Source organism: Lactuca virosa, chromosome 6 (assembly GCF_052849685.1).
Source record: "Lactuca virosa cultivar CGN04683 chromosome 6, Lactuca_virosa_CGN04683_v6, whole genome shotgun sequence".
Taxonomy (NCBI): Eukaryota; Viridiplantae; Streptophyta; class Magnoliopsida; order Asterales; family Asteraceae; genus Lactuca; species Lactuca virosa.
This window is the reverse complement of record NC_136431.1, coordinates 15,279,809-15,296,676: the sequence shown is the minus strand read 5'-3', so window position 1 is coordinate 15,296,676 and position 16,868 is coordinate 15,279,809. Positions and strand designations below refer to the sequence as shown.

At 34.9% G+C, this 16,868-nt stretch overlaps 1 protein-coding gene across 1 annotated transcript; it reads right to left on the bottom strand.

Moving 5' to 3' along the window:
• Positions 1-11,414: 11,414 nt before the first annotated feature.
• On the bottom strand, positions 11,415-13,040 carry LOC145120264 (blue copper protein-like). The gene is made up of 4 exons (XM_079056081.1): positions 12,664-13,040; positions 12,397-12,564; positions 12,039-12,212; positions 11,415-11,858 (listed from the first exon to the last, which is right to left on the bottom strand). Exons 1-4 carry the CDS (start codon positions 12,833-12,835, stop codon positions 11,599-11,601), a joined length of 774 nt encoding a protein of 257 aa, XP_078912207.1. The 5' UTR covers positions 12,836-13,040; the 3' UTR covers positions 11,415-11,598.
• Between the last annotated feature and the right edge of the window lie 3,828 nt (positions 13,041-16,868).

Below are 16,868 nucleotides of genomic sequence, written 5' to 3'. Positions count from 1 at the left end.
TTCGTATGAGGAAGTTATGATTTTTACAAGTTTCAGCTTAGCAGTAGACAGCTAAAAACTCGAATTTTAGATCGAGTGATTTTTAGCCGACACAACCTAAACGAGAATAAAGGTCTCGTCATTAGTAGTACAACGGTAAAAAGTCTGACGAAAACGGACGTCGGATGAAGAAGTTATGAATTTTTAACGGAATTACCAGTCCCGGTCTGTTAAAAATAATAATATAAAATTTAAAGTCAAAATTAGCCGACGAAGTCTAAACGGAAGTTGTAGAGCGTAACTTTAGCTACGCGTGCATATAAAGAACGTCAAAAACGGAGCTCGTATACGAAAGTTATGAATTTTAGAAGATTTTGGCACAAAATTCGAGAAATTTCGCATGGATGAGCTTCACCCGGAAATGCCACGTCAGCTTCGCTGGTAGTGCGCCACGTGTCCGAATTGCTGATGTCACCGAGGCAGCTGGTAGTTGCGTGTCACTTCCGGATTCGACCGAAGCCTCGGCCTTCGCACGTCCGACGAGTGTCCGAAGCTGCTTAGTCACCCGGTGACGAGGCTCATCCGAAGCCGCCTTACCTCGCACATGGACTCCGAGTCCGCGGTCCAATCAGATCATGCCACCGAGGCCCTCACATGCGCAGCCACGTGCGAGCCTCCTCTGCGAGCCGTCGGATCTCCGGAGCGTGGCCACTTCTCAGCCGTTGGATCAAGACTTCGGACCCTATATATAGAAGGGGACCTGCGAGCCTTCCCGGTTAGATTTGGATTTTTACCATTTTTAGCCCCTTTCTTCATCTTTTCTTCACCTTAACCTTCCCCGAAGCCCCGGTATCGATTCTAAACCCCGGAATACACCACGGAGTGCCCGTGAAGCCCGGAAAATTTATCTTTTCGGTTTCGAAGCTCTACCTTCGCAGAGCCCGGTTTTCAAGAAAACTCCCGGTTTTCAACGAAGAAAGTCATATTTAAAGCCGAAGTGCTGCCCAAATTACTATTTTGACCCCCGTTTATTTCTCGGTGAGTTTAATATATAGGAACAATTGTATGTTATGTGTTATATGTGCTATGTGCTTTTCCATGTTATCATCTCGAGTTGTTGTATCTGCTATTTTATAGCAAGGCTGTACCTCTGAGTTGAAGTGTATGACATAAGCATCACTTGGGTATTGGTATGAACCGTTGACCATGAAGTGTATGACATAGGCATCACTTTGGCTTCGGTAGTATGCTAAGATAAGGCTGAAAGCCTAAATATTCTAGCAAAATGATATTCTTGAGTATTTACTGTGCCATTTGTGCTGAAACTTTATTGATTTTATATCAAGTATGGAATTTGTTATGTCTCATTGATTAATATGGAAAGCTTTTTGGCATTATGCCTTTGTTGTTCCTTGTTCCTCTTTGCTTCTGGCATATTACAGTATATATATGGCATAACGTTATATTGTATCTATTATTGAACTCACTAAGCGCCACCGCTTACCCCTCTCAATGTTTAACTAATTTGCAGGAGATAAGCATCCAGTATAGTTATATACTGGCAGTAGATTTTTTTTGAATAGTTTGAAACTACTGTATTGATAGAAGATTTTTGAATAGTTTGAAACTATTGTATTTTGCACTCCCATATGTATAAATCTATAGAATCCTGGGAAGTTATGTAATATATAACACTATGAAATAGTGGGTTTGTATCCAATAGTTTGTAACCGCTTTATCAATATAAAATATTGTTTTATGAATATGCATGTAGCATGTTTTGGAGTAACTATATTGTCAAGTATGAAAGTTGGGTCTTTCAGAAATATGAAAGTATAGAAAGGGTTCTTTCATTATGGTACGTCGGTCGGACCATAATAAAACTTAATTGCGCATTTTAGGTCTAGTTGTGGTACGGTCGCGTTACTATACTAACCCTAGGATTCGTTTTTTGGCATAATATCTTTAGTTGCGATTTAAATGGATGATCTTTATGAATGTAGGTACATTTATAAGAGTTTGTATAATTCTTTATTTGATTTAATGTTTAATTAAGGGCATTTTATTAATTCTATGTTTTGTACTTCAAGACTATCAAGTAAGGATCGGCCAGATGAGAAGTGTCAGAGGGCAGGAGCAATTTAGCATATAGTCGTTCTGAAATCCAACAAACTAGGTGATAGTTCAAACTAGACAACTCTCCGGTAAGTATTCTATCCGTATGGAAATTAATAATAATAATTTTATTAGTTTTACCTAATTTATAGTGTACGTCCTAGGTTACAGTCGTAGATCCTAAGGAATTACTAGTTTGCTATAACCTGTAGCTCTAAAACTAATCTGACACACCCCCGGTCGGCGGCGGAAACGTCGAGCTATGCGACGTAGGTATACTGGATCGAGGTAAACATATATATTGAATATTACATAGAAATATAACACAAACGTTACTTTTATTCATTATATATTATTCGGGTTTGCATTGTTCAATAGATCAAGCACACATCCTAAACATAGCTAGAAAATAAACACACAAAAATAAACTTCAGCAAGCTTCCTTGATGACAACTTCCTCTGCACGGCTATCCTTCACACTCATCTCCTTGAAAATACATGTATTTTGAAAACGTCAACATAATGTTGGTGAGTTCATAGGTTTTTATAGTTTTCTACTCTATTTGATCATTTTAATTAAGAATCATTTTTCTTTTAGAAAACCTTTCTTTCCTTGTTTAGATATTTTACCAATCCTAACTTAAATACTTTCTAGGATATTTTACTAATCCCAATTTATTATAATATATTGTACGATATTTTAACTACTCGAAGGCGTTCCTCTAGATAGATGGTTCCTTAAGGTTGTTGGATATGTATTACCATGAGCTCCCATACTCGACATTGTGGACTAATATTTTCCCCGCATGACTCTTCATCGAACGTCGAATAATAATACCTTTATATAAAGATAGTTATTCTGACGGGATTGTAGCTAGCAATCGCAGGTGTGTGTGTGTGTGTGTGTCTGTGTGTCTGTGTGTGTGTGTGTGTGTGTATCAGCCCCGTATAGATCTATACATATCTTTCTGGCTCTTTCAAGATTAATAATTATAGTTTCGGAGTAGCCAGATTTAATCAGGCTAAGGTTGAATAATAAAAGCTCAATAACACATTTAACCATAGGCATTTATCTTTTCTTTAACTCTTTTACTTAATAACTCTTATAATTATCACTATATAATTCTTTTACTTTATATTTGATAATTATAATCTATATATCTCATAATTATCTTTGTATATATATATATATATATATATATATATATTATTTTACCATATATATATATATATATATATATATATATACCCTAGTTATGGTTGATTTGAAAACGAGATATTTGGAAAGATACTATGTTATCCTAGGAAATTGGCTAGTATAACATCTAGGTAAAATCTTTTCCTAGACTTTTAGACATTATAACTCTTAGGCATAATATCATAGCTTACAACTAGGTAGAGTATCTATGGGTATATTATCCTCAGGTTTCATGCTTTATATAACTACTGATATATATATATATATATATATATATATAGTAACATGGGATCGTGAACTCACCCTTGACGTGAGAGACCGTTGATGTAGGGTTGAATCAGGCTTGGGACTCAAGAAACCACCTAGCGCAGTAGTGACCTCGAGGTAAAGAAAGAGAGAGAGAGAGAGAGAGAGAGAGAGAGAGAGAGAGATAGAGAGAGAGAGACTTTAAGAAAGGTGTGCAGAAGGAGTTTGCACTGTATTCTATTTGTAGGCATGGTTTTGGGGTGCGGGCAACGAAAGAATCTGTGTGCATCGCTCCTGATCATCGTGGCTCCAACCGGAAGTAGCCACGTGTCACTTCCCCACTTGTCCACGTCACTCACAATCTACTCGAATCCGGTGTCAGGTATGCGACCGGAATAGGCACGCACCTCGCACGCACGAAATGACTGTGTAAAAATCATAACACTTTCGTGCGAGCTCTGAGCTAATCCCTCTTTATATATATTTGATGATCTCAAAGAGTACTACAACTCTCCTTTAGGTTGTTCTAGCTATTTTTTACTTTCATTTTTATGCCTAAGGGGGGTAAAAATAAATGATTTTACAAAAATCATATATCTCTCATATGGATCCCGTTTCCGACATTCTTTCTCCCAAATTTTATATCTCAAGGAGTAATTCAAATTTCCTTTTTGCTCTTTTAGTCAAAACTCAATCAATCTCTATGTACTGTTTTTATGTAATTAACTTTAATTACGCGATTGATTTTTACTTTTTACTAAATCCATAACTCCTCTATTTGGAGTCGGTTTTTTACGAATCTTATATCATTGGGATCAGGTTAACGAGTACTTTCTAAATACATTAACAAATTTAAAAGACAGTACAAATTTTTGGACGCTTATTTTGTAGCCTAACGGTCGATTTAATCATAAATGTAACGTCATATTTGATTTTTATTATTATCTCATAAATCAAACATTAAGCTATTACATTTATTTTCATACTCTCTCCTAACGGTGGTTGGTGATGTGATTTTCTCGGTTGTCATACACGTCCTCATATAACTTCCCATTTGGAAAGCGGTTTTAACAACCATTTGACATACCTCATAATCATAAAAGGCAGCTATGGAAAGCATAATTCTGATCAACTTGATCTCAGCCACTGGTGAGAAAGTCTCATCATAGTCAACCCCTTAGGTTTGAGCAAAGCCCTTCGCAACCAGTCGCGCTTTGAACATGTGTACTTTTCCATCCATACCGATCTTCTTCTTGAAGATCCATTTGCAACCTACTGTCTTTCGACCGGGTTCATGATCAACCAAGTTCCATACTTTATTATCATACATGGACTGAATCCTACTGTTCATCGCCTCTAATAGATGCCATTTTATGCATATTTTATATTAGTTTTTTTAGAATTTTGCATCATATTTTATGCTTTTTCATGTGCATTAGTTTAAATAATATTCAACTCATGTATTTCGTAAGAATTCTCGTACTGCTCATGTTTTGGTGTCTATTTCAGGTAATTCGAAGTGGAGCGGTAGTTTGAAAGTCTTTGGGGCATATCTGGACCTTAGACGGAGCCAAAACGCTAAAAAATACCAAATACGGGCTATGTCTCACCACACATAGGTCGTTCTTCACTTACGAAACTTAATTGGAAAATTTCTTATTTTTTTAGGCATTTTAAAACTTTGGTCCTGAATCACGAGTCGTGCCTCCCAAGCACAGGTTGTGCCTACCTCCTGATGCCATTATTTTATATTTTTTTAACCTGTGAAGCCCAAGCACGGGACATACTTCCCAAGCACGGGTCGTGATTCCCCATTGAAATCTAGTTTTTTTGTTTTTTTTCTAATTTTTTATGGATTCTCAATTTGCGTTGACCTGGCACGGGTCGTGCCCCAAAAGCGTGGGCCTTGCTTCTTGCCAGAATCCTTATTCGTTTCCAAGTCTTCTATATAAATACCAGATATCCTCTCATACGATCCTAGGCGTTCCCAGACGACAAAAAACCCTTCTGAAGGATATTTTCTATTACTTTTCATCACTTTTTGAAGATCTGAAGGCTGAGGATCATATCCTATGTTTAGTTTAGTAAGATTTAGTAGTTTAATGTTTCTTTTTACTAGTTTTGATCAGATTTTAGCCATGTCTGGCTAAACTCTAGTTTTCAGTTTTGCAAAAGACTAGTACTTTTTATGTGATTAAACATCATATTTGGATTTCATTATTTGTTTCTATTTAGTCATTTCAGTTTTATACTTAATGAATGTTTGATTTTGATTCTTGTTACTCTGATCATCTAGCTGGGGTTTAATCATTCCAGTTAATCGGTTGTTGAAATCTATAATCGTTTTGACAATCTGGTAATAAGTAACAAGTAATAAATCAGTTCTATCTTTAGATTTGACTTTATTATAAACTGAAATTTCATATCTTTATGCTTCCGAGCTTCTAAGAAGTATTGGATATTGATGGGAATTTTACACTGATCTTAAAGCAACTTTTTTGAATTTAATTAAGAGCTTGTTTAACTAGATCAGTAAAAAGTTAGAGTTAATGAAGAGCTTTTTTTGGTTAACTAATTAGGTAAAAGAGAATTTACTAGAGCATGTTTTTTTCTGAGTACAACCTTAAACAGAACATATTTTGAATAATCGGGTATGGATTTATTGCATGACTAGGAAAGTCGCAACATAACTGAATTCTCTTTTTATTATTGAATTTGGTTTAGTTTATTTTCACTTCTAGTTTAGTTTAATTATTAATAAAAAAAACCCTTTTATATTTTCTGTTTATGACAAGTATGTGTCTTATGCAAAGCGGCATTGACCATTAGGTTGTGTCCTTGAGGATTCAACCATGCTTCCATGTGCTATGCCTTCGAGTAGTGAAATTTTATTTGCTTTAATCGTGCGCGACAACGGTTTAACAAATTGGTGCCTTTGACGGGGACACGGTGTTGCTAATAGTTTGTATGCCAAGATCTTCACATACAGGTACACCACTAGAGTTTGATCCCGAAATTGAAAAAACTGCAAGAAAACTGAAAAAAGAAGCAAAAAAAAACAAAAGCAATCAGTTGGTTTCTTTGGTACATCATATTCTCTAGCCCGAGAAATCATCACACCACAAGGCAGTACCTTGTGGAACGAACCAGAACTTGCCATCTCATCCTTCTCGAAAGTACCACCATCTTCACTTCTAACAGTCCGTTTAAAAAATATTCCCTACCACCCTCTGAAAAATTCGAAACCATAGACTCTTCCCAAAACGAATCAGAAAAATCAACCATGAGTGAATCAGGAGACGAAGCATAAAAAACTTTCAGATAATTGGCCACCCATGAGGTTAATCAACAACCTCTCTACATTACATTTCCAGAAGCCCAGATTTTGAGCTTAAATCTTGGCTGATACACCTTCTTCCCACGTTTAAAGGCTTAGAAAACGAAGACCCACCTAAATTCTTCAAGGAGTTTCATATGGTTTGTTCACGAATGAAGTCACATGCAATTACTAAAGATCAAATAAAACTGAGAGCAATCCCCTTTTCATTTCAAGATTTGGCGAAAGAGTGGCTTTACGATCTACCATACGGCTCCATAACTACATGGAACGATGTCACACCCCCAAACCGGAACGACGGAAACGTTCGAGGGCGGAGGGCGTCATGTCAAGTATCACAACACATGCATTATAGTAATCAAAGTACAACAACCATTGCATTAATAATGTATAAGTTTTTACATAAGTGTTTAAGCATTACATATTCAAACATCAAAAGTAGATATAGAAAAAGACAAAAGACGCAGCACGGTACTAGGCTGTCTTCTCAAAAGCTCCGGGAGTGTACCTGTCTACCGGATTCCTGAGAATACAAGTTATTTTGAAAGAGAAGATCAACATTTAAGTTGGTGAGTTCATAAGTATTAGTTATGGTTGCTTTAGTTTTAAGAAAGTGATTGATTAAGTTCCAGAAAATCCTATATTTTCTACATTACAACTGAAAAGTAGTTTTAATCTCATAAAACCGTTCTGTTTAAGTAGTTTTAATCCCATAAAACCGTTCTGTTTTGTTGGTGGAAAATGATTAATACAGTAGTATTTCTTAAAAATAAACTATTGGTGTAGTAACTACCCTATTATTAAACTGGTTAATTAGGATTAAAATGTGATATGGTTGTAACCATGCTGATTGACTAGTGGTAAACACGACGACCTTCTGGCGCCGAAACTGATGTGACATTTGTCACCCATAGACCGGTAGGTCCCACTGTAGCTAGCAGCGAGGTGTGGGATTGTCAGTACTGTATAGATCTATACACACAATGCCGACTCTCCCTCCAAGAGACTTTGGTTACAAAACACGAACTAACAAGTATATTGCTATGTCGTGAAGTAGTGGCTCACATTTCTGGTTTATCTAATTTAAGTAAAGATCGAATGATATCCTTTTCTTAACAAAGTAGTTTAAACCTGGTATACTTATCTAGTAAAAATAGATTTCTCGTTTGTTTCATAAATTATACCTATTATAATTTATATGTTCTATCTGGTTAACATGATCTCTCATGAATGTACCCCTTTGCTCAACGTGATACAAAGGTAACAATATTGATGGAAGTAACCTTTTATATTCCCATATGTATAATTTATATAATTAAGAAGGAAACGGCCTTCGGACAAATAACCTCACCTTAAGCCCACATCCAAACAAGGAAAAGGAAATAAGGCAACTCATTAGTCCTAAGCCCTTTAAGTCTTATTTATATACTTATACATATATGAACATGATTTTGACAAATATAAGCTTAAAGAGTTTATAAAACATTTTAAAAGAGTTTAATAGTTTTTTAAAGAGTTTAACAGTGTATAAAAAGAGTCTACATGACTTTAAAGAGTTTACATGACTTTAAGTCATTTGGAAGTGTTTTGTAATCTTTTATTGTTAACATAATATTTAAAAGCATAAGAAAACATTTTATGTGATTGATATCACATGTAAATATTAACACAATATTAATTGTGTTCAACTTGTATCCTCCCCCCCCCCCTTAAAAGCATTTAAAATCATTAAAAGATAGATTATAGGGGTATGAACTCACCTGGTGTGAGTGATTTGAATGAAAGATCGATATAGGATGATAAGTTTCACGAGTGAAGTCTCGAGCACAAACGAATCCTATTTAGCATATAATAACATATATATGTGTACAATTAGTGCATTTAACAACTAAAATATAAAGGAAACAACCTTAGGAAGTAGGGAACACTTACAATGAAGTGTTAGAACTAAAAATGAGAGGCTGAATGATGATCACGGCCAAGAGTGAAGGGTTCACGGCCTTGGAAGGGATGACGGCCCTTGATGATCTTGAAGATCTTGAAGCAAAGTGATGAATCAAAGGGGTTTCATATGGACAACAAGAAGGGATGAGTTACTTACAAAAAAAAAAGAGAAAGAAGAGTTTTTGGTGGATGATACTTGAGAGAAAACCTTGATGTTCACGGCTAGAAGAAGTAGAAGTGAAGAAATAATGGCTAAAACTGATATATATGGCATGAGTTCACGGCCTAAGGAGGGTTCACGGCCGTGAACATGGTTTGCGGTCGTGAACCTCCTTTGATGAGGTTCCTGGCTCGGATGCAGCTCTCAGATCTCAAGTGTTCACTTCTTAACATACAACCCTAAAGTGTACTAGGCTTAGAAACTCATAATATAACCCTTAACACAATAAAAGATAACAGAAACAATTCTGAACTCTTGATTGATTTGATTGACTTACAAGATAGAAATTTCGGGTTGTGACAAACGAGTTGCCAGAATTATTTTTAGAAAAATATTTTCCAGAAGCAAGAGTCTCAAACCTTCGTATAGAAATCGTTGCAATCAAGCAAGGAAAAAGAGAAGCTATCCACACCTACTGAGAACGTTTTAAAAAGTTAGTGGTTCGATGCTCACAACATGGGATAAGTGATTATCAATTATACCAGTGTTTCTGTGAAGGCCTTATACCCCTACAGAGATGGTTGATTAACGCTTCGAGCGGGGGATCATTACAAGATATGACGCCGACTGAAATTTATGCATTATTTGAGAAACTAGCGAACGAATCAAATTATTCTATAATTGAAGAAAAATAGTACCCATATCAGCCAAGAGAAATAAAAGAGGTCAACAATGCCCATCTAAAAGCCCAAATATCTGAACTGGCAAAAGCTGTTTTGCTACTTACAAAAGAAAAAACAGCTACGAAATTAAGTTTTTTTGCAAAATTAAGTTTCATAGCAGTTTTTATGTATGTTATATTGTTTTTTATAGTTTTAATGTTAAATAATATATATATATATATATATATATATATATATATATATATATATATATATATTAGCGGCGACATGTTAGTATTAGTGGCGAGAGAGCATTGGTGGCAACATAACATTTGCAGCGACAGAGAGCATTGGCGGCGACATATGGAGCATTTGCAGCGAGACAACAGGGGCGACTTTTTTGCGGCGACAGGTCACCGCTAATACCTTTAGCGGCGACGCCCGTCGCCGCTAATGATCGCGTTTCTTGTAGTGTTGACGAGTATTTTGGAAAAATGGGTTTCTATAAAGTGCACATATGAACACCCACTCTATATAAAAAAGGATCAAGGTAGTTTACTAAGAGTCTGTATACATGTTGATGATTTAGTCTTCATAAACAACTCTTAGAACTTGGTTAAAACATTCAAAGAAGCTATGAAGAGAGAATTTGAAATGACAAATCTTGGGCCTTTATGATATTTCTTAGGTATAGAGGTCAAACAAAATCTAAACATGGTTTTGTTTCTCAACAAGAGTATGTTAAGGATCTTTTCGCAAAAGTTCAATGGGAGAATGTATGTCGTTGTCTACTCATGGAATAAAAGCTAAAATTTTCAAAGGGAGTTCAAGAAAAGAGCTTAAACGCTTGTTTGTTCCGTAGCTTAGTTGGTAGCTTGATGTAAGGTACAAGGAGCATGGAAAAGAATCATGAAGTATGTTGAAGGGACAATTGATCACATTATCATTTATGGAAAGTCTACAAAGGCGGGACTTGTTAGCTTAAACTGATAGACTTTGGAGGGGATATATGATAAAAATAGCACCTCATCCGGTTTTGCTTTCAGTCTTGATTCTAGAGTTGTGTTTTGGCAATCCAAGAAACAGAGCGTAGTTGCCTTATAACCATCGAGGTTGAGTGCATATCTCTCTCTAGTGTTTGTTGGCAGACTCTATGGATATAGGAGTCGTGTTGAAGGAATTAAGTCAATATCTATGATTTTCTGGATAAGAAATTAACTATTGCTTTGTCAAAGAATCATGTTTACCATGGAAAGAGCAAACACATCAGAATCTAATACCATTTCATTCGTGAACATGTTGATAACTATGAAATTCAGATTGATCATTGTAGCACCAAGGAGTAATAGGAAAATATATTCACTAAAGCCCCTACATGTATGTTAGGAATGGATTGTATCTAGCTTAAGGGCCGGAGAGTATTCGAAGTAAGCTAGAGAGTTAGTTGGTTAACTTAACGGTTACAGTGACAATTATTAATACGAGTATTAATTTTCCGTTACGCATGAATGGTTGTGATGGTTCAAACATTGTATATAAGTAGTAATTTACTATGTATGTTTGTAAATAATGTTATTATCATGTATAAATATAAAAAGGCTCATGTATCTGTTTTATATGTTAAACTTCTTCAATTCTCTTCGAACAAGCACAATGATGAGGTTAATGCTGGAAGGAACAAGTGAACAACCAAGATCACTTAGTATATATACTCGATATAGCAATGTCAAGGGTTGTATCCAAGTTAAGTTTCCTTATAAACAAAATCATACATAAAATGATCATCCTATCCACTTAATTTACACATAATATTTACAGCAAGAGCTTATATATGCCACATATTTGGCTCCAGCCATTAACACACAAAAGTAAAGAAATATGAAAGAAAAATACAAAAATATATCACGTAGGAGGGTATAACTCTTCACAGCACAAGGGAGAATCCAATCCTCAAAGCCTAGAGTTTTGCTGGGATTAGTTTTCTTGCTCCTTGGAATCCAGGAGATTTGGATGGATCAGATGCATGGACGAAAAGCTTCATGCCCTTCTTACAATGATCTGGGGCACCGCAAATAAACCAGGTGTCTGGGGCATCTAGGGTGACAATATCGTATCCATTACTGAGACCTTCATCAGCATTAGGAGGGATACATTCCTTAAAGGAAGTTTCATCGATCGCTTGAAAGACACTATGCTTTCCGGCTGGATACTTGAAGACTGCATGCATACACAATGTTTAACCGGTTAGCTAGTTGCTTCAAGACATACGATGCTTATAGTTAATTAGTTATGAAATTATATATATATATATATATATATATATATATATATATATATATATATATATATATATATATATATATATATATATATATAGCTAGCGTAAAATGAGCATACGAAGTTGATCTCCGATATTGAATTTCTTTCCATTCGCCCAAGCTTGATAATCCACATTCAGGGTCCAGCCTTTATCATCTCCAACAACATACAACTTGCCCGGGGCAGCAGGGTCATTAGGAGCGAAAACCGTGATGTAAAACTTCATAGAACCTTCCTCACAGCACCATTTTCCTGTTAAACAAATGCGTAGTTTAGTTATTTTTTTTATACATGTATATAGAGTTCAAAGAGATATCAATGTTCGTCCTACGCCATAATTAAACCCTTAAGGGGTTTACCATATTTTCTATGTGTACACTACAGTTAAGATGTAATCAAGTTAGGTTTCAAAAACAAAACAAAAACAAAAAGAGACCTTCATCGTTTTTTGTTTTGCAGATGAAAAATTTATTTCCAGGGGTTTCTAGGGTTATCACATCGTGTCCACTCGTGAGACCTTTTTGTTTACTAGACACATAACAATCTTCCCAGCCCGCATCACCAACTTCAAATACATTGTATTTTCCAACAGGATAATTGAAAACTACATCAAGAGAAAAAGAATTAACAGAAACACTTCTTATGAATAGATAGAGAAATAACTGATGCATTAATTAATTTATATAAGATGCCAGACACATACTAAGTTTATCGCCAACATAGAAATGCTGCTGGAGTGCCCATGTTTGATAATCAAACCCAAAAACCCAACCTTTGTCACCACCAACGATGTGTTCAGTGGCTGAAGCGGCCGGAATAGCTAAAGCTGCTACGGTTGCTATGAAGATGATGATCGTCGGCTTGTTAATAGTCATTTTTACACACACAATGAACTTCTAATTACTTTTTTATATTTGAATTGCAAATGGATCGATATGCCTATTTACGTAAAAACTTTGAAGACAAGTGAATTTTTAATGAGTTTTGGATGGCATGGCACCAAATAGTATTTGCATGAAACGGTTTAAGAGGATGTTATAAACTTCGTCGAGACCAGTCTTTGTTGATATCCACAACTTTTTTGATTATTTTTCATGGTAGAACTTGGACCGCCAATATAGAAAGAAGAGGCATGCATTAAATTTCTTTCAACCACGAGAACTAATGAAGACAGTATTTTGTTGCCTAATGACTCGTTCAAGTATTCCATATTTGGACAAACGCTCTCTTTTATTAGTATCTAATTATTTGGTTAAAAAAAACTCAACTTAAATAAATAAAAGATAATTATATTGATTATGTTGGGTTTTTTCTATTATTATTGTTATTCTTTTGTGAAACGGCATGTTTGTTTTATAATTCTAGTTCCACAACGAGAGTATGTTGGGACTAATATTTTCATCCTGTCTTTTATCAAATGGGATAATAATTAAGCAAGATAAGGTTGTCCATATATGGTACTTTGATGGGTTTGGGTACAGTGGTCTCCTATATCCATATTTTAATAAATAAATAAATTTATTTTCCTATTGACCTCTTATATTCATATTTTAATAAATGAATAAATTTATTTTCCTATTGACAAGCGTCACAATTATACAAATCTTCATTAAATTATATGCAACTTATCACTTATCATGTCACATGTCAATCTATTAATTCTCCATTTCAAAATTTTAAATTTTAAAATTTCCACTCTAATTACATTAAATTAATAACATTAGAATAAAAATAAAATAAAATTAGTATATATATATATATATATATATATATATATATATATATATAAGATGATATAATTTCATGTATTTATTTAAATCAACGATTATAATTTTATATAACCAAAAAATATCTCTTAATTAATAATTTATTTGAAATAATTGATTGATAATTTTGAGTTTTTACTATGAAAATTTAATTAATTTTATAACTGTGATTCTCACGGGTTATAAATTAGTTTGGATAAATATAAAAAGATGGATGATAAGAATTATCAATTATTATATCTTGAGGCTCTTGGACTCATTAGACAAAAATAATCCAAAATTAAATATGTATTTTAGTTTTAATTACTTTCAGTTCGTGTGGGGACCGAATTTGTGTAATTATAAAAGTGTAGGGAGCAAGCATGTAATTATGAAAGTGTAAGGAGCAAGTAAATATGTATTGCGGGGAGAAGAGTGGGGCGTAGTCTACCAATTTTCTATTAGCTATAGGGTATTTTTGAAATATTTTAAATACATAGACCGTTTATGTAAAAAAAAGCACAATAACATTTTCTGTGAATTACAAGGACATTTTTTGTAATTTATTTCTACCCAAGGGTCAACCTGCTAACATACGAAAATGTTAAACATATGAGTTGTTTATGTAAAAAAAACAAAGCCATGAGGATGTTTTTTTGTAAATTACGAAATTATAAGGACTGAATCTGTGACAACCCGAAATTTTTTGTCTTGTAAGTCCAGCCATTCAATTCAACTGTGTCAGACTCGTTTCTGCTATCTTTTAGCCTTGTTTAGAGTCTGTTTAAGGGTTCAAAGCTCAGTAAATTCAAGCATTGGGTATAGGATTGAGTTGCGTAAGTTCTTCGCGTTGAAATCGAGTCGAACACTCCATCAGAGGGAGTGTACGGCCGTAGACATGACTGTATGGCCGTACACCCATATTGGCCGTACACCACCTCCACAAGTATGATATCCTTTCATTTCTAAGTCATTTCTCACATTCCCAAGTCCAGAAAATCGATTCTCTCTCAAGTATCATCGAGTTCTTCATCCTAGATCATCAAAAACGTAAGTGTTTCTTCCCTCTAGTTGTTGTTATTCTTCATAATCATATATCACCCTTTGATTTCATCCATGAAAATCATCTTTTTGGGTAGATCTTCAAGATCTTCATCTTTCACCAAGAACACACACTTGTTCTTGGTGGCTGTGAACACCCTTTTGAGCCTCGAAATTGTAAGTATCCTTCCCCTATGCTTAGTACATGTTAGATACTCATGTTAAACATCCTAGAATCGCCATTTAACTGGAACCAAAGGAGTGTATGGTCGTACACCCATGTGTGGCCGTACACCCCTCAAAACACCCCTAAAGGACCTCCAAAGTGAGAATCTAGTTCACACCCTTGTTGAGCAATAGTCCCAAAAGCTTCCCTATCATTCAAACACACTTTTATGCACATTTTACCATGAGTGTATGACCGTACACTCCATGGCCGTACACCCATGGCCGTACACTCCTCATTGTGGCCGTACACACCATGTAGTGGTCGTACACACCTCTTTGATGAATCCCATGTGATTCTAACACTTAGTCCAAGTGTTTCCTAGTCCCTAAGGGTGTTTCCTTGCATGTTAGTTGCTTATAAACACTATATTCATGCCAATACATGCCATATATGTCATTTAGGACTCGTTTGTGTCTCGGGACTTCATTCGTGGAACTTCTCATCCTTACGCGCACATTCGTTTGAATCACCCACATAAGGTGAGTTCATACCCCTATAATCAATCTTTTAAACTGTTTTAAATGCTTTTAAGGGGGGGAATACAAGTTGAACACAATGATAATTGTGTAAATATTTGTTATAAACACCTTTCAAAGGATTTCTTATGTTTTTATAAGTGATCAAACATTCCAAAAACTCTTTTAAGTTATGTTACTTTATAGTTTATAAAACTCCGTTTTTAAAGTACAATCATAACTTAGTAGATAAATGAGTCTTTTCAGTAATAGTTCAAGTAAACATACGAGTAAAATATAATAGGTATAGTTTAGGGGTTCAGTTCATACTATATACTAGAACATACTATAAAGAGAAACAGGGAGGTAGATACAATACACGATAACATAGAGGTCATACTATAAAGAGAAACAGGGAGGAAGATACAATACACGATAACATAGAGAACATACTAAGATACTATAACAGAAAGAACATACTAAGATACTATAACAGAAAGAACATACTAAGATAATATAACGGAAAGAACATACTAAGATACTATAACAAAAGAACAAACCAGGATCTAATTATACCAATGATCACTAACTCATTGTTCTAAACAAAAGGTGATAATAAATTGGGTATACATGATCAAATAACTTTAATGTGAATTTACATGGCCTAGCAATTTGTTTGCGGAAGTCGCGTTTGGTAACCAGAATCTCTTGCAGGGAGAGCATATAGTATGGGTACTACTCATCACATTATGACCTTAATAAAACAAACTTGTTTTAAGGTAATCAGTACTTCAGGATGTCAAATTAAAAGACAACTGTGTACTTACATTTTCCCATTACTTTCATATTGTGACAGTTCCACTTGAAAGTTAATGCACACTATTTTCGAGTTAAGATAGTTATAAATTAGGGAAAACTTACATCTTTTCAAGCGACAAATAGAACAGTCGAGTCTAGTACATTCAGTAGAAAGTGGCCTATAATGATAACTTTATGATTCCTTAGTGTATACATCAGGGATATATATTAATCGGATCCGACAGGTAGTAGGATGTGTGCTTTCCGCTTCATTTCCTGTTCCTTGTTTGGTTGTGGGCTTAGAGCAGATTCACCCAACCTACTATCTATTCGATCTTAGCTATATATATATTCCGTATACACCAAGTAATCATAAGGAGTACCAGGTATGGTTCAGGTCATAGGACACTAATTCAATGCACTGTTGTCTAGTACAAAACATACTTTTCAAATAGAACGTTTGATAAACAAAACTAGAAACTTACCAGTAAAGGGTTTAATCCATTTTATTAAACCAGTATAACTTAAAGGACCTTTAGTGGTTAATTCTATAATACCTTAGTTTATAAATCAGGGTTATATAATTAATATCCGATAGGTAGTTGGATGTGTGCTTTCCGCCTCATTTCCTGTTCCTTGT

Bases quoted from the DNA above. Each gene is read 5' to 3' on its own strand.
- LOC145120264 (XM_079056081.1), bottom strand. From the start codon at position 12,835: ATGACTATTAACAAGCCGACGATCATCATCTTCATAGCAACCGTAGCA. The intron at 12,565-12,663 runs GTATGTGTCTGG...CTCTTGATGTAG, and splicing joins CTATGTTGGCGATAAACTTA to TTTTCAATTATCCTGTTGGA. The intron at 12,213-12,396 runs GTCTCTTTTTGT...TTTGTTTAACAG, and splicing joins CAAAACAAAAAACGATGAAG to GAAAATGGTGCTGTGAGGAA.